At 40.3% G+C, this 19,082-nt stretch overlaps 1 protein-coding gene across 2 annotated transcripts in view; it reads right to left on the bottom strand.

Moving 5' to 3' along the window:
• Positions 1-19,082, bottom strand: part of Unc13c (unc-13 homolog C) — a 401,427-nt gene that overhangs the window by 178,666 nt on the left and 203,679 nt on the right. For both annotated transcript variants that reach the window (XM_035444481.1, XM_035444480.1), the window contains 3 exons: positions 11,594-11,750; positions 3,361-3,429; positions 1,618-1,707 (listed from right to left, as the gene is read on the bottom strand). In XM_035444481.1, the coding sequence (XP_035300372.1) occupies positions 1,618-1,707; positions 3,361-3,429; positions 11,594-11,750 (316 nt within the window). The remainder of the gene's footprint in view (positions 1-1,617; positions 1,708-3,360; positions 3,430-11,593; positions 11,751-19,082) is intronic.

Genomic DNA, 19,082 nt, shown 5'->3' on the forward strand with positions numbered 1-19,082 from the left:
ATGTAATTAAATTGTAATCCTCCAAAGAAAAAGATAATAGAAGGAAAGAACACTTTTGAGGAGTTTTGGGACTGGTGTGAGTGGCGTCAAGCAGTGTTTAAAAAGATTTATTAATGTGTATTGTTGTTTGCATAAATATATTCTGTGCACCACATGTGTGCAGTTTTCACAAAGGCCAGAAGAGGGCATCAGATCCTCTGGAACTGGGGTTAAGGATGGTTGTGAGCCACCATGTGGTGCTGGAAAAAGAGCTCACATGCTGTGGAAGAGCAAAAGTGCTCTTTACTGATAAGCCATCTCATCAGCTTGTCAAGCAATGGTGTAAAGAAATCAAAAGGATAATTGATGATAGTAAGTATACAGTAGGAGGAGGGAAGCTGATGATTCAGCAGTGTGAGGAGGAATCCAGATACTGTGTTAGTGCCTAAGAGGAAGGGAATCAATTGCAAAGGTGGGAGAGGCCATCAATTCCAGAAAACAGACTCTAGGTGACATTCTATGATACACAAAAAAAGAAGAGTGTAAATAACACAGGGACAAGTTGGGTAGTGGGGTTATGTCATAGTCACTGAGGATGTTCTCTTTCTTTGTTCCTTTTACTGGTGAAGTAACAGTAGACGTGTCACTTGGTAGTCACGATGGGAAGGACATGGGCAGATGCTTATCACTGGAGTGGCACTCTTGTTGCTCCCACTTTCTCATTCCCCCACGCTGGCAGCCGTCACTTGCCCACCTGAGTTAACTTCCCCTCCAAGTCTTGAGGTCTCACTAGCATTTTCTGTATACTGGTACCAGTAGATCAGGACAGACATAAATCCTGTCTACCCCAGTCACCAGTGGGTCCTGATATTAAGCCAAGTGACATGAAAGCATCAATATATCATGCTTTTGTTTTCTACCTATTACAAAATACTATCTTTTAGTGATGTGAGTGACAGAATTCATGGAAACTGAGAAAAATAGCCTGGCGTGTTGTTTTGTTTGAGTTGATGTCTCAGAACTTGCTGATCAACTCTCATAATACTCCATTTCGAAGGGAAAAATATTGTCTATTTCCTAGCAAGCTGTGTTTGAAAGGCTTAATATAAATGCACTACTACCCTAAATTATGACTTCCAGAAATTGGTATTAAAGAAGGTGTATTTTTAAACAGAAATGCCTAGAGAGTTTGGTAGATCATAACCAACTTCTCCAAAGAATCAGGCGACCAGCTGTCAAACAACCATTGCCAAGGCTGACACTGTGCGCTGGCACCATTGGGTGAACAGGAGTTATTTCTTTTCCTACAGTGAAAAGTTAGCAAACCTTCCCAGTTACCACCTAAATGTAACTCTACTTTCATTTAACATTTGTTGTAACTATCTGAAGTGTCTTGTATAGTTACTAAGAAAGTGTCTTTTAAGACAAATTTAATGTGAACTTAATTCTGACCCAACGAGTCTTGTGAATGACTAGGAACCCTGCGTCTGTGATAGAGCCTATGCTGGACAAGTCATGTAGCCCATGATAGTGGCTGGAGTTAGAGAGTACTGGTCAGGAGCAGGATAAAGCAAAGCTTCATCAAGGGACACATGTGCTCTGATGTCACTCAGACATTGTAGGAATGAGATGAGACACCTTCATCCTGAAGAAGGTAATGCTGGTTAGCAGGTCCACAGTGGACTTCAGGTCTTGCAGTCTCTCGCTGTTGCTGGCGGGAAAGTTTTCCTGTTAAATAGGAAACAGAAATGGATAAAGTTGCGGATATTGAACCTCCAGCAGGGAAATTAATAAAACAAGCTTATTGAAAAAAATTAAAAGCAGGAGGTAGGTTGTACCACAGTTAAAAATATTCTGGAGTATTACTAGATATTTTTTTAAATATTTTATCACAGGACATTCTGGAAAACAAGATTTAGAAATATTCTGCTATCCATCTTAGAAAGCCATATACTCTTATTCATCCTCAGGGTGCCGTTTTCTTCAGTGGTGTAGCCACTGATGAAGTGCCTTGCTGCAGTAAAGGACCTCCTGTCTGCGTGCAGACAAGAAACCCTAATGAAACTCAGTGGGCCACACAGAAAATGAAGATGTGACTGTAGGAATGGGGGAGGGGGGTTGTGTTGAGGAGAAGGCTCCATCAGGAGAGAGAGGGTGTTGAAAGTGGGTAATGGAGGGATGAAAATGATTAAATTCATAATATCGGCGGCTCAAACTCATACAATAAAGACGTATTAAAAGCATACTGCATTGTCATTTTTGCAATGCTAAAGTGTTAATTCCTGCTTATAAAACATATTTTTCAAAGAAGGGAGGTTAGCACATATTTAAATCTTTTTATCATTTTCCAAAGATCACTGTAATTTTCAAAAATGACTTTGAACATGGTGATAAGATTCACTTTTCAGTCACAGGGAAACTTCCAAAAGTAGAAAATAAGATTGTATTTCAAGTTCTGAAATATGATGAATTTCAGACATGACTTTTCCCTAGTAAGGTACATGGAGACAGGTCACTTAAAAATACAGATATTCAGAAATCTAGAGTAAAAGCAAAGTGCCATTATGAAAATACATGAAGGAACAAAGGGTTTTAATCTAGAGAGATTTCTCATATTAACTGATGATTGTTTTCTATAGTTATCAGAAAATTCCAAACTGACTTCTGGATATTTCTTATGATCTTGAATGGGCTTGGTGCCTAAATGATGGAAGTAAGTTCAAGGCTCTTCTTGCCCTGGAATAGCTTCTATAGCAGGGTGGCATATGTTATATTCTTGTAATGATGCATACAATTGGACTTTGATAAAATTCAGGTTGTAATTTTCAGAAATAGGTAATTATCTCTATGTCTAGCCATCAATCATCTGTCTATATTTCTATCAATAATCTATTTCTATAATCTGTCTATCTATCTATCTATCTATCTATCTATCTATCTATCTAATCTATCTATCCATCTATCATTCATCCATTAATCATTAAGGGATTAATTAAAATGAATGCAGGAGATGTATATATGCAAATAAGAAAATATTCAAATAAATTGTTGATGAATATAAGGCATAAAAGCATCTATAATTATGACTATAGAGACTTCTTAAATAAATTTTCAAACTAAAGCTGGATGGACCTTGTGTTCACGTGATGAATTAGCTCAGGGGCACTCCACCAGATGGTTATTAAAATTTCCAAGATTGAGCTGTACACACACAAAGTATTGTTAGGGTTTATGTGCACACAGGCTATGAGAACAACAAAGGCTCTCTTGAGGATTGCTTCCAATGTGTCAGGCTCAAAATCAGCATGTTTACTTTTCCACTACAGGATGGGTAATGATGCACTGTGCTGAGAAATCACCTAGAAATCATGTTGTACCTACCCTGTACTTGGACAGGTCGATCCTTAAAGAGTTATGCAACTGGTCCAGTAGTTTTATGAATTTTTCCCTCTGTACCAGAAAAACACAAGACAGAGAGATGAAATAAGCAACCTTCCTAAATGCAATCCTCTCAGCCATGAGAGTCACTGCTCCCATTCTACAGAAACAGGAGAGCATTGATGTCAACAACTTTCCAAAGTCACAGAAGTTCACAAACCACAGGACACAACAGTGGCTCACACTCCATCCCCGAATCTCTAACACCATCCCTGTGTCCTACCAGAGTGTCTGGAGTAATTCTTCAGAAAAGTGAATTTCTATCATTTGTCTCTATGATTCAGAGTACTGCAGTGTAACAGCAGAAGAAAACACAGCTCACCCCTTGTTTAAATACTGCATACTACCATGGGCCCCCTGAAAATTAGTGACAGATTTATTAAGGAACAGCTGCTCTCTCTCTCTCTCTCTCTCTCTCTCTCTCTCTCTCTCTCTCTCTCTCTCTCTCTGTGTGTGTGTGTGTGTGTGTGTGTGTACATTCCATTTAAAAGACATTTTCTAATGGGAAGCAAGCAGAGAATTGATAATCTGAAGGGACTGATTGCTGTTAAAGGACTTTAAGATTTATCCATGCAAATACTATAAAACTTAAGCCCTTATTTTCCACTGCTGCCATTGGGGCTATGCCAGTATGGGACTGTGCTCTTCATGAAAGTATTCGGCTGTGGAGAGCATGGAGTTGTGTTAGTAGATATAAGCTTGGAATCAGATGCATCTAACAAAATAAGGAGAAAACATCAAAGTCATTCTCTCTCTCTAGATGATGCCTTGATTTTGTTTCTCTTTGTTGTGATAAAATAAATACTCAGCAGAACAAGCTTATGTCGAAAGCATTTATTTTAGTTCACAGTTCTAGGTTTCAGTCTATCACTGCAAGAAAGTCAAGGTCACATGAAATTTTAACAGTTGGCCCCATCCATAGTCAAGAACAGAGAGTATGCATGCTCAGGTTTCTTTCTCCTTTTCTTTTCATTTTTTCTGTTTCCAAAGTCCATGATTCAAACCCGGGGAATGGTACTTCCCACTCTTAGACGAGATCTTCCCATGTCAGTTGATGTAAGCAGGCAACCCCCACAGACATGCCTACAGGTCAGCCTGATCTAGAGAACGATTCTACCTTGTACTAAATTAGTAATCAGAACAAAACCATTGCAAGCAGTACACTCTCCACTTTTATGACTTTTAGTTTTCTTATAAAAGTGTAAAGTAATGAGTGGGTGCAGGAATGTCTGTCTGGGCGTGAGCCTTTCTGTCTATATCAGTAGTCTATAAATACCAAATTGCATTTTGCAGAGTATTGGCAAAAGAATCTTTCCTTAATTTGGGAAATAGATGTATGGAGCATATAACTCTTACTACTGAAGCTGCTGATCTTAATGGAGTCACAGCTGAATAGAAACATATGTTGAAGATTTTTGGCCAATTTTCACTAACTTAAACATTCAGAATTTTCAATAAAGTGTTGTCATCAGAATCGCACATTAGGGAACAAAGGTTTAAGTACCACCCCTGTCCTAACTCCTGTGGGAAAAATATGGAAACAGAACATATAAACTTTACCTCCCAGAAGCTTCTGAAGCAGGCTAAGATCACCCTGTCGTGCAAAGCTACTGTTATATGCAGATAAGTTTAGCATCTTAGATATTTCATTGCCTGTCACGACCACATATTCCTGGGGAGGCAACAAGCCATGTTATGCTTTATTACTGCCCCCTCTACTTCCGTCCATTTTTATGTGAAAAATAAAGATGAAAGAGTTGGTACAACAGAGAGGACAAGGCCACAGTAAATTTAGTCACTCAGGTGACTATAAACATCAGTCTGATTCGTGTCACATCTCTGGAAGCAGGACCTGACCTCTGTGATTGGCACAAATCATCAAGACAGCTGACCTGACTGTTGAACTGTGCTTTGCCCCAAATCACTGATCCCATTCCATCCAGCAGAGCTGGATGAGCTGGCTGCTGCCCAGCATCTCTCTCTCCACTGCTTTTCAATAAGAGAATTTCATGTGGTGAATGTACCTAGGAGGAAACGTTTACCTTCCCAGACTTCACTAGAGAATAGTCATGCAGAGAGCATAGTCTTGGACAACGAGACACACTGAGTTTATTAAGCAGGAAGAACTCAGTTTTCTTTTATCAATTAATTACTGATTGAAAAGACCCAGAAAGAATGCTTGGCAGGATCTGTTAATATTACTGGTGTTTGATAAAGAATTCTTTATTGAGTGCAGTTTTTAGTCTTATTTTCCTTTGCTCTTTGTGATTCTCTTTATTTGAGAAAGCCTAGATGACACAGCCTAGTTTATGCCTACGAGGCAAGAGGTTAAGCAAATGAGAGAGCCATATGCTATTAGAATTCTCATGCTTGTCCTAACTATCCATACATGAGCATAAGCATTTCTGTGTTTGAGTACATGTGTGTACAGGCATGTGTGGAGGCCAGGGGGCAACCTTGGGTGTCATTCCTCATTCCTCCCCATCTGCCATTTTTTTAAGACAGGGTCTCTCATTATCCTGGAACTCACCAAGTGGACTAGGCTGGCTTGCAAGAGCCCCAGGGATCTACCTGTTTCTTCCTCCTTAATACTGGGTGTCTTAGTTGCTTTTTTGTTGCTGTGATAAGACACCAAGACAAAGGTAAATTATAGAAGTTTATTGGGGGCTTATAGTTTCAGAGGGTGAGTCCATGGCCATCATGGTGGGGAGAATGACAGCAGGCAGGCATCTTACCAGAGCAGTAGCTGAGAGATTACATCTGAGATAACCATGAGGTGGAGAGAGAGAGAGAGAGAGAGAGAGAGAGAGAGAGAGAGAGAGAGAGAGAGAGAGAGAGAGAGAAACTATCTGGGAATGGTGGTGTGGATTTTTGAAAGCCTGTCTCCAGTGACACACCTCCCCCAAAAGACCATACTTCCTAATCCTTCCCAAACAGTTCCACCAACTGTAGACCAAGCATTGAAATACAGGAGACCATGGGGCCATTCTCATTCAAACCACCACACTGGGATTACAAGCATGTGCCAATTACACTTGACATCTTACATAGATTCTAGGATCAAACTCAGGTCCTTGTGTACTTTACTGACTGAGCCATATCTTCAGCCCCTACCTATTGTTTAAAAGAATTACAAGCCTGATCTACACTACCCCAGTGTTTCTTGCCCCTAGACTGAGGTTATGCATGACAGAGTCTTATTTAGTTGGACTTGAGTGTTTGAAATTCTATCTTTTAGGGATGATCAGAATTTTGAATGAAGCAACTCTCAGATTTCTTCTCCCCACCCTGGTTTCCAGGGCTCTGCTGGAAATTTTATATGCAAGGAAGAAAGAAAACTGAAGAGAGAAATCTGCTGGGCTTCTTGTCACACGCTCCCAAATCACATCTGATGAAGCAAAATTAAAAACGTTCTGTTGATTGAATTTTCTAAGAGATTCTTTGAACAGCAGGGACAGCTTGAGATGTGATTTTGTTTACCGTATTTCTGTTTAACTAGAGTGAGATCGCCTTTGAGATAGCCCAGGGGCTCTACTGTCTTCGTGGCATGATCTGAGGAGTAAATAAGAGACAGGGTGATTAAAACATGGGCCTCCTGAGGGTCACACTGGGAACAGCCACATTAGCCAGTGCTCTGTAGTAGGTAAGAGCCATACTTGTCTGGTAGGCAAATCATAGACAATACTAAGTATCATCATTTATCAAAACTTCAGGTTTACTTGGGTGACAAAAGTACCAAGGCCAGTGACTTCTGAAGAGACCTGGAGAGTAAATGTGTTTGACTTTGGGGATTCTCTCACTATTCCAGTCTGACATTGTGGCATGACAACCTTTGTTAGATGATATACCAGTGTTTTGGACATGGTTATTTCATAATAAAACTTTATTGGTAAACAGCAAAATTTTATGTAATTCTCATGTTTCACAAGATCATAATCTTCTTTGTTTTTTAAAATAACATTTAAATGAATAAAGATCATTCTTAACTCATGAGCTATACAAATAGGTGGGTTGGACTGGGTTCATAAGCAGAGGGAAGACTCAGGGAGGGGGCATATCTACCTCGTAAGTAAGTGCATGTTTAGAAAGCTCCTCCCCCAACCAGGATCCTGGGGATGGTGGGAAGAAAAGTTCCTGTTAGAAGTGGGTACCAGTCTCCACCCAGCCCCAGCTTCTTTTTTAATTTATTTTATTTTTTATTTAAATTAGAAACAAGCTTCTTTTACATGTCTGTCAATCTCAGTTCCCTCTCCCTCCTCTTCTCCCCTGCCCCCCACCGACCCCCCATCCCAACCCTTTTCTGCTTCCCAGGGAGGGTGAGGCCTTCCTTGGGGGATCTTCCAAGTCTGTCATATCATTTGGAGCAGGGCCTAGGCCTTCCCTCTATGAGGAGAGCAGTCTCAGCTTCTTTATTTGCTTCCCATCTCACTATTGTGGTCACAGTGTGGTTAAACTGAAACTGAAACTGTTCAAGTTTCAGGGCCTTTAGCTGCTTAGCACCTCTTGGAGGAATCCTGCTGCCTATGTACTCATGTGATCTCAGGTTTGTGAAAGAATGTCAGAAATAAGATAAAGAATATCCTGGCATGGGCTAGCAATTTCTTCATCCAAATCCATCAAAACCCACAACTCAGTAAGAAGAGAAACATTTCCAAATAGAATATTTAAGGGATCTTAATAATTTTGTATAATTGTTATTCATAAAAATATAGTGGGGATGTCTTTGTATTTCTTGTTGATTTGCCATTCCATCTTACACCTGTCAAAATGACTAAGATCAAAAACACAAGTGACAGCTCATGCTGGAGAGGATGTGGAGCAACAGGAACACACCTCCATTGCTGGTGGGAGTGCCAACTTATACAGCCACTTTGGAAGTCAGTGTGGTGGTTTCTCAGAAAACTGGGAATCAATCTATCACAAGATGCAGCAAAACCATCCTTGGGTGTATACCCAAAGGATGCTCAATCATACCACAAGGACACCTGCTCAGCTAAGTTCATAGCAACTTTATTTGTAATCAACCAGAACCTGGAAGCAACCTAGATATCCCTCAACTGAGGAATGGATAATGACAATGTGGCAAATTTACCAATGAAGTATTACTCAGCTGTTAAAGTACAATGGTCAAGTACATTAGGAAACTTGAAGGCAAATGAATAACCCAGACTGAGAAAGACAATCATGGTGTGTACTCACACGTAAGTAGATATTAGCTGTAAAATAAAGAATAATTATGCTACAGTCCACAGACCCAGAGAGACTAGGTAACAAAGAGGGTGCATTCTTTTAACTGCTAGGCCATTTCTGCAGACAAAAAAAAGTTTTTTGAGACAGGGTTTCTCTGTGTAGCCCTGGTTGTCCTGGAACTAGCTCTGCAGACCAGGCTGGCCTTAAACTCACAAAAATCTACCTGCCTCTTCTCCAGATCCTATGCATGCTTTTCAACTTACTTTGTATCTTCAGTTTTCATTTATATTTACTAAATTTCCCTTGTATTTGTTAAAATATCTTACTAAGTCTGGTACTTATTGAACTTTAAACTTAATATCCATCATTCATTTGTCAAGCTTCTAAGAATTCCTGAAGACCATTAGTCTCCAAGCATTTGTAAATATTGCATAAACTTCAGGGAGTAAAAGTCAATGTGCATCTTTCTTCCTTTGGATCAGCTCCCACAGTTGCTTCCAGGGCTTGCAAATAAGTGGGAAGGACAAGTGGCAAAGAAGTGAACACGTGGGTGGGCTGGATGGGGGGGCTAAATGGTAGAGTATGTGCCTAGAGAGTGTAGGATTAGGAAAAATGCTTTCTCTATTTTACTTTTCCTTTTTAAATTTCTTTTCAAGATAAAATTTCTCTATGTATCCCTGGCCATCCTGGAAGTCTCTATATAAACCAGACTGGCCTTGGACTCAGAGATCTACCTCTCTCTGCTTTCTGAGTGCTGGAACTAAATGTGTGCACCACCATGCCCAGCTTGAAGAAAGCTTTTTCAAATACACTATGTTGGGGGAATTTAAAAAATCTGGGTTATACCTTAAAACAGGTTAAAGAAGGGACTGTATAACTGCCACTGTACCCAGAGTATCTGCTTTAGTCCTCAAGTGAATAAGGACTCAGGGCTCCAAGGTGGAGGCAGGAGATGGTATAGTTGATAATGTCTGGTTTAGGAAACAGGATTATACTCCACAGTGAGAGAAAAATACACCACCACATGCCCAACCTCCAATTAAGCCAGTTATGGTTTGATCAAATGTTTTATTTTTGTTATTTCTATTCTACAAGATGTTATTTGATTTATAAAATGAAGTTTGCTATAAGCATGTTGTTACTGAGATGTGAAATGTGCTGAAGTCAAAGTGTTTTCTTCTCTCTGGGTCACTGTGAAGTAAAGGAGCGTGGCATCCAATTTTCCTCCAGGTGGCTTTTATGGCAGATGTTAATCATGTAACCGAATCTTCTCAGGGGAAGAAAGGCTCAGTGTTCTGCAAGCCTGCCTTGTTCTCTACAGTGTACACAGGCAGAATAGAAACAGAACCATTTCATAACACAGCATGGTTTACATTATAGACAAAGTCCCAAGACAACAGGTTCTGTTTCCAAGGTGATGCTTTTATTGCAAAAGTCTTCTCTGGTCTGCAATTTGTCCATCACAGTATTTTGTTGAACTAGTTCCAGAATGTCTTTTAGCCCCACTTCCTGCAAAAGTTGATCTATCTAACAATAATAGTTGACAGTGTATTGTTTATGTTGTAAGTAAGCCAGGAGAGACAAATCTCTTATTTTGCATATTAGATTATGGATTCTTAAATCTCATTTGATTCTTACCTCAAATTTGGAAAGAATTTCAGTAAGACTAATTATGCTCTGTGAGCAGGTTGAGAAACTGAGGTTCAAATGACAGAAGGTCTTGATGATAGCTATTACCAAACCTGTTGTCCACAGCTCCACGTTATCCTCTGGTACCCATGTTTCTTTTCATTTTTTAAAAAATAGTATTGCCTCTTCACTGAAGAATTCACCCCACACAATATATGCATGCTCTCCCTCTTGGATGCAAAGGATAGAACCAAGTCCACCCAATAGCCTGTGTCTTTCTATGTGTTGTTCTTTAGTTTTTATTATATGACACAATCCCCACATTTGATTTCTACAACAGAAGAGCCAATGAAAGTATCCTCAGTGAACCTGACTGGAAATGTATGGGGACTGGAAAGGCAGGGGAAGTACTAACTATGGTATTTTAGGAAGTATTTTCTCCAATGAATTTTAGTCTTTGCTGTGAAAAAGAAAAGGACATGGCAACACGTGCCCAACAGCAGCACTGACCATCACTGTTTCCCACCCCCTCCCCCCAGGTATCCTGGCTACACTCCAGGAATCTGTCCTGTATCATCCCCAGTCCTTCACTGGCTCCATCCTCACAGGCACCAAATATTTTCCATTCTGCTGACTTTATGCCTGGAAAGCTCTTGAATCACCCCTTCCATTTCTATCTTCACTAACTCCATCTCTTCCAACTTTACTGGGATGGCTCTTAATTTATATCTCACTTCCATTTTGACCAGTGCCAGTTATTTCTCAATAAGTAACAAACAGACCTCTGAGAACCTCTGTGTTTTTTACTTTCCAATGCACCCCTGATGCCCCTGGGGTGTTGAGGGAGGCACTTTTCAGTAGGTACAGATCTTCATAGACGCACCACTCTTTCTTTCAAGGGAGTATCAGTGAAGACAGCTGTGCACAGATTGCCATGGAACCCATCTAAGCACAGTGAACCCCAAATTTGTAAACAGGCCACTCTTACAAAACATTTCATCTGCTAGTACAAAGCATCATCCCTGACATGGAGACTCATTGAGTCTTGCTGTCTGTCAAAGCTCTTTCAGTAAAACAAACCTTGAGCTGCAGGACATTAGACTAAGATACCCCTTGTTGCTCTGTAGTAAGATTCTAGAACATTTTCTTCTTTGGTTAAATATTCACATCCTTTTCCCCTAGGATACCTGGTCAGACTTGTCTTCTTTTTCATGTTAGGTTATGTAGAGTCATTATATACTAGATATAATTGGAGTAGGGTAAGAATGAAGAGAATAACTAGGGCCTAAAGTCCCTTGAAAAACTAATGACCATAGACTCATTGAAAATGTACAGTTCCAAAAATAATTACACTCACCCCAAAGTTTGTAGCAGCAAAACGATCAGAGGCAGAAACCTGCACATTAGTGGAGACAGTTGTGTGAGCATAGAAGGCGTTGATGTTCGCCAACAGGGCACTCATGACGGCAGGGACACCCGGGCACATATACTTAGAAGACAGACATGAGAAGTGCCTGGAATGTTTTAAAAAACAAAACATACAGTGCTTTTTAAAATGGAAACTAATTCACATATAAGCCCATTTTCTCATGTCAGCATTAAGTCATTCCTCAACCATAGCAAAAGCTCCTACAATCTCTGAAAGAGCAGATATATTCAGCCTCTTAGAAATTTCATATTCACTCCGGTGATGTAGGTTAATTAGAAAGTGACTTCTCATGGGGTTATGGGCAGTTTCTTTGAACTACATGGGTTCTGGGTGCTAAAAGCCAAGGTCAGTTCCTAGCAAAGTTCAGTGTGCTGGAGCAACAGCTGAGGACACAGTGTCACCCTCACTGCCCAACTCTGCCTTCAATTATTTGAGAGCCTAAAATGCCACATTCCACCCAAATGCTCATTTGCTTCTGTCTGCTCCTCACGCTGTCTTCTGTTTTGCAGCAAGAGGCCCCACTTTCACTCACACTGGTTCCCTCCTTGTCAGCTTCACTCCTGACTTGAGCGGCTCTTCTGAAGTTTTCCAGGCCTCAAGGGCCTCTGTCAGCAATTCTGTTTTCTAAGCACTTTGTGACAGACAGAATTCCCTTAGACAAACAACTGAATTATGCCAGTGTTGGGCACAAAGGCTCTCAATTGAAACCTCGAATAGTTAAATCATTCATCAAAAGCATCAAGTGCTTTATTCTACTTCTTCTCTCAGGGAAACGTGTCTCATGTGAACTCTATCAAAAGATTGGCAAATGGAAAGGGTAGCTTCTGATAAATCTGAAAGATAAAATACACACGGCAGAAAAGAGTCTTCTTATATAATTCCATACCATTTGCTCAGATATTTTAGTCATTTATCTAGGCAATTCTGCATTATGCCACTGAATGCCAAAATGGGCTGTATGTAAAGAAAGGCATGTTATGAGTGGCATCCCACAAAGCAAGCCAGTATCAGTCCTGAAAACTGTGGCCTTGCTTAGTTCATAGCTGGCTGGATTTCTGCCTCTTCTTTCATGACATTAACTGATGAAAGCAAATTAAAGTAGTGGTCCTTTAAATGTGACACTTCATGTCCTAAGAGTTATATGATGTCTGCCATTAACCCTGGAATATAAATGTATTTACATTTTTAAATTATTATTTCTGAGCTTATTAAAAATAATTAATACCCTCCAAGAATACCACGAATGGAAGCCATTAATATGGCTCAGTGGATAAGGACACTTGTTGTCACACCTCATAAACTTAGCTCCATCCTGGAAATCGTTGGTGGGAGGAGAAAACTGATTAACTTGTTCTCTGACCTCCACACACAGGCCACGTGGCACACAAAGGATCCCCACACATATCTGTATAAATGAACACCCACACAAAAAATAAAGAAATAAAATGTAATTCAAAAATTTAAAATAGGATACTGCAGCAACGTTATAATATGAAAATATCTCTTACATCTCTTACAAGACTGGAACTTTTACTGGACCTCACAGATAGAATTAATAACATCTTGAAATCACAGAAGACTAAAGGCCACTATACTGCTACGTACTCGGCCTGTTTGTTTAACCTACTTTTAAGAGAACAATGTAGCTGTCAACCTTACTGGTCTTAGATTTTTCCATGTAATCAACTTTTACAATGTAAGCTAAAGCACAGCTGTAATCTTAAATTATGTAGTCTTCTAGGCCCCTGACCCAGAGCAATGCATTTGTATGATTTGCTGAAAGCAGCAAATCCAGAGGTTGAAAGCAATCTTCTAAAATGAATTTCCTCTAGAATGTTAAACACGGCATTTGGATATTGGTTGATGGACAATGTCATTTGTAGTACTGTTTGTCATCTGGGTCATCATGGAGGGGTCAGTTGGAGTCAGTTAAATATTTCTGTAAACTATCCTATGGTGCTTTCAATGGTGTTCAATAATAGAGAGAAATAAAAGTCCTGTGTTAAGGACTGAAATGCACAGACACACAGATACAGACAGACATGGACAGTCCCACCCATGACACTTTCACAGACAGACACACATGAGCACATATAGACACAGTCACTCAAAATCCAGACACACAGGGCAGACACAGATAAAGGCACAAGGGAAGATTCACAAGATAGCCTTGAGGCAGGCAACAGACTGACAGTACAGAAGCCACAGGGAACCTGAAGGAGAGAATTCAAATCTGTACACACTCTTGGCTAAATGACTCCCAGGGGAAGTGCTTTTATTTCTTTCCTTAATGTGAAACTGATGCATTATTGGTGACTTGGAATTAATCATTAATGCACACAGAATACCACAAATGATATAAAAACTATTTCAAGAAGAAAATTTAAGACTTCAAAGTGAGGCCATCATGTTTCTCCCTGACCCCCAAATTTCATAAAATTAGATTTGTTAGACTCTAATCAGGGGCCAATAATTTTGGAATATTAAATGCCTAAATATGACAATTTGGGAGACAATAAAAGAAAAATAGACATATCTAGGAAGAAGTAGAGACATGACATTACAGTCAATTGCCAAAATAAACTTTACTGAAACTCTGAAGTTGGAAGTGTGCCATTTTTGAAATGGAGGGAGTCATAAGAGCAATGTAGTTCCTGGTTTCAAAATAATATAGTCAGGCAGCGACCCAGATTGGGTTAAAGCACTTGCCAGCAAACCTGATGTCCCAAGTACAATCCTTAGGACCCACATGGTAGAAGGAAAGAACTACCTTCCAGACGTTACCCGCTGACCTCCACATAGCATGGAAGGCACTCTTGCAATAAATGAATACAATGTAATAAAAATTAAAACAAACCCATGCAGTCAGATTGTCCAGGCCTTATTTCTCTTAGCTGTCTTGGGTGGGCCACAGGTTAGAGCAGACAGGATTAGGGTACAAGACACAGACCCAAAAGTCCAGCCCACAAGCAGGGAAAAGAAAAGTTAGAGGTGCTTAGGCTGACCAGGAAGAATAAAAAGCCTGGTGTCCCCATGGTTGATGCATATATATATATATATATATATATATATATATATATATATATATATGTATACGTCTGGTTGACAGCAGTGAGTCTACCTGCAGACCAGCATGGACTCTGGGCACATAACAGATGTGCAACAATTATGAGAACATCATGACACAGACAGAGTGCTCTTGAGATACTGGGTGAGACATGATCACCCAGCCTGCAGAGACTCGGGGAAGACTTCTGAACTGAAACTTGGCGGTGAGTTATTGATGACTAAGAGATCCTCAAGTTATGCACAGGACTTGATCTCACCAAGATGGAATTTGCTCAGGGAAATGAAATAGTACAAACCAAGAAACAGTGAAGACACAATTGTGTGCCGTCAACTCCATTGACCACTAGGGGATAATTCCAGATTAGTATGGCCAGATGTGTGTCTGGGTTGATGTGCAGTTCTGTGCCTTATGGTAGGCCAGCTACATCTTCATAGTTCAGAGAACTTTAGCAGATAAAACTCAAATTCTCTCAGTATATGTAAGCTACAAAGCCATCTCCCAGAAGCCATACTCGCTCTCTATGAAGTGGAAGCAACATCATCAGATCTGCATTTTAAGAGGTTACTTTGGGTGTAAGAATTTAGAGGATGTATTTGAGAGAGGGGAAGGGAGAAAAGGAGTCTAACAAGAAGTTACCTGAGGGTCCCCCCCTTTGTGTGTGTGTGTGTGTGTGTGTGTGTGTGTGAATTATGCTGTAGTGAATGTGGTATGCAGGTAGACTTAATTATTTGAGTTTCATTATGGTATCTAGTCAAAGTGCACAAAGGTGTCTTTCAATACATTGACTTTACTTCATTGGGGTCACCTTCCTCTCTATCTTAGGTTGGACACTGTGGCTGCACCTGTGTGTCTGCAGTTCTGCTGTCCTTACTGAGATCACATTTAATGCAGTGACTTCACACTCCCAAGGACATGCCAATGGGTTTTTTCCTTAATGAAAACAAAGCAACAGGAGCCAAAGGCATTTACACAGAGTTAAAGGGGACAAGATTAGTGTTCAGTTACCTTGATAGGACAGTTGGCCATTATATAGAATTACTTCGGGAGCGTTTGGCTGTGGTACATGGTAGTAATGTTGTAATGCTGTAATGCTGACCACACTCCATCATGGCTGTGCTGAGAGCGGTGTTTTAAATCACCCAGAACATTAGGCAAGTATTCATCTCAAAAAACTGACAGAAAATACCTTATTCTCTGATTAAGACTGAAATGAGGCAATTTCTTGGGTATGATAGGCATTAGTTAGAGATACAGGAGTCACCCTCTACATCTTCCCAAAGGCCAGAGACTAGAAAGGAAGTCAAATCCTACCAGCCTTGGAAGGTAGGAGCACCAACCCATGATTTCTAACACCAAGGAGCAACGTTTTCTAACTTCAGGGCAGCTTGCTAGACTGAGAAACACTCAATGAAAGACTGGTGTCTTAGCTCTTAAGAATTAGCTGGCCAACAAGAAGTGGGATGATCTGTCTAGGAACCACTCACTGTATGTCTTCTCAGGAGAGAGCTTACCTACATCCCAGCAGGGCTGTCCAACAGACACTACTCCATGGTAACTGTTTCCTGAGGCACGAGAGTATTTCCTCATTTACCATACTTACTCCATCCATACATACTGAAGATACAAGTCCTAATCTTCAGTGTAGCTGTGCAATAGGGGAAGGGCAAAGCGGTGTGAAGTTCATTAGAGGAAAACGTGAGAAAAGACTGGGAATGGGCAGGTTCCAGAGATGAGCTCCAATATTCCATGTATTGTTTTTAGCAAGACAAAATGCAGATTGTGGAAAGGACCTGGGAGTGTTAGAGCAGCCAGTGTTCTAACCCACTGAGCCATCTCTCCAGCTCCTATGTTGGATTCTTAAAGGGTGTGAAGAGAAAGTATGTCAATGTTTTCACAGCAAAAGGATTGGCATGTAAGGTAGAGCTTGTATTCAGCACAAGGATTTACTCATTACCAGTGCTTGTCTATTTAAGGTTTCACATGGTGGATATAATTTTATTTGTCAATTATGCAAGAGGTAACATTTAAAACTAACTAAATGAGATAGTCACTGGTGTGTTCTGACACCAATGGACTACTGAAGTATTTAGTGGCAAGTTGTATCAGATTCTGTCTCTAGATCACCTCATTTTCTGTTTTATGTTATGACTGGAGAAAAATAAGAATAACACCAAAATTTACATGTCCCTTCAGGAGAAGTTGTTCTTAGTCACATAAACTGTGGATGCTACAAGATGTACCTGTCTTTGTTTTACCAATGCAGTATACCAATTTTTATGGAAGATTTATTTTTATTTATGTATATCTATAGGAGTTTGTACACATGAGTCCAGTGCCCACAGAGGCCATAACAAAGTGTCAGATCTCCTGGAGCTGGAGTTACAGCTCATCTGACATGACAGACAGTCATCTGACATGAATGGGTGCTTGGAAATGAGCTCAGGTCTTTTGCAAAAGCAACGAGTGCTCTTAACAGCTGACCCAACACTTCAACCCCACACAACTCTTAGATTCTTGGAAAAGATTTTGGTGAGAAAATAAAAGATAAAAGGTAAAATGGTAGAAATACTCTAAAACAAGATTTGGTTCCAAAGACTCAGACTGACATATTCTCAAGTGATCAGCACTAAATATTCTAGCCTCTAACTAAAGAGAAATTCAAATATTTTTGAAGTGCTTCTTCTTAGGTCTGAAGCATGATGATTTCTCAATGGAGGCTCTGGATGGCTAGCTCTCACTCATGAGGTTAGAGAGAAGAGAATGGGGGTGGGGAACATGCAGATCACAGAAAGATGGAGAATTTAGCACAATGCCAGCATCTACTCCCCTCCCAGCATCTACTCCCCTCCCATCAGCTACTCCCCTCCCATCAGCTACTCCTTCTCTGTCTTCCCTCCCCCTACACGCCTAGATTTGGCCCATCCATTTACACAGGCATGCAGCACAGGGGCATAGTTATCATGATCTTAGTATTTCAGCCCTTCTTCATCCTGAACTAGTAGCCCAGTGGAGGCAAATGCTATCCCTGTTCCTGAGTCTTAATGACTTTTCCTTGCTGTTGCCTGAATTTGTTCCCTATGGGGACAGATATTTCTATGGGGAAACTTTTTTATGGGTTGACATTTTGAGGAGGTTAAGGTCTTTGGGAGGTACTAAGATAGACAGTAGGGTTCTCATGATTAATGTAATAGTAGCTTTATAAAATGTGGCCTAGAGAGATCTTGTCACACTGAAAATACTGTGAGAACATAGCAAAAAGAGTCTTCCATGAACCAGGAAAACGTCCTTCACAGGACAACCTTGATCATGGACTTCACTTTCTTTTTAACTGTGAGAAATAAACTCCTGTGGTTTATAAGCCACCCCGTTTATGGCATCTTGTTATAGTAACATTCATAGGCTAAAGGCACCCTGCATAAGTCCACACACCTAGCTACATAGGAAACATCTACTGAACAAATGAATTATGCATTCTAAAATGTTGGGCCTGAATCTGGACCTTGACTTCTTGTTTCCTGCTGTGTCTTTGGTTCCTGCAACAGTTCCTTCCTTTTACAGACCCCGAAGTAAAGGTTGTAAATAAACAAAGAAGTCAGTTGTTCAACATTTTCCTTAGAAGGCATGTGTGTGGCTTTAGCAGCTGAAATAGACCAGGCTTAAGGTGAAGTGTAACCCAACAGTTCTGGTCTAGAGATGAGTTTATGACAGCAACACCAAGGCACAAGCCATTAGAGTCATAGCAAAAAACCATAACCCAGTGCTTCTTCTTGTTTGGGTCCTGATCCTAGCTCAGCAGAATCCCACATTTTCACCCCAACTCCAGCTTTGTTTTACAATGGAATAAAGACTAATTAAAGAGTTGAAGTGTGTTAACTTGATAAGAAATCACTTCCAGAGAGGCTGGGGAGACACCTCAGGTGGTGAAGTGCCTGCCATGCACTTGTGAGGCTCTTGGTTCATAGTTCCAGAACCCACACAATGCCAGTTGGGAGAGAACACATCTGTAATCATGGAACTGGAAAGGCTGAGGAGGCAGATCCCTGGAGCTTATTGGCCAGCCAGCATAGCCAATAGGTGAGCTCCAGTATCAATGAGAAAACTTTTGTTTCAAAATATATGGTGGGGAGTGACAGAGGAAGATCCCTAGCATGTAGCACTGGCTTCCACATGTCCTCACAAGCACATGAACATACATACATGGACTAACACATACACTACAAACACACATCATCTCAATACATAGATCAAAATTCAATTTATGTTCTTGGAGGCATTAGAACATTATAAGGAAAAAAATGATATGCTTGCACAAATGAGAAATATCAAGGCACACTATTGTGATGGAAA

The sequence above is a fragment of the Cricetulus griseus genome, chromosome 4 (genome assembly GCF_003668045.3).
Source record: "Cricetulus griseus strain 17A/GY chromosome 4, alternate assembly CriGri-PICRH-1.0, whole genome shotgun sequence".
Lineage (NCBI taxonomy): Eukaryota > Metazoa > Chordata > Mammalia > Rodentia > Cricetidae > Cricetulus > Cricetulus griseus.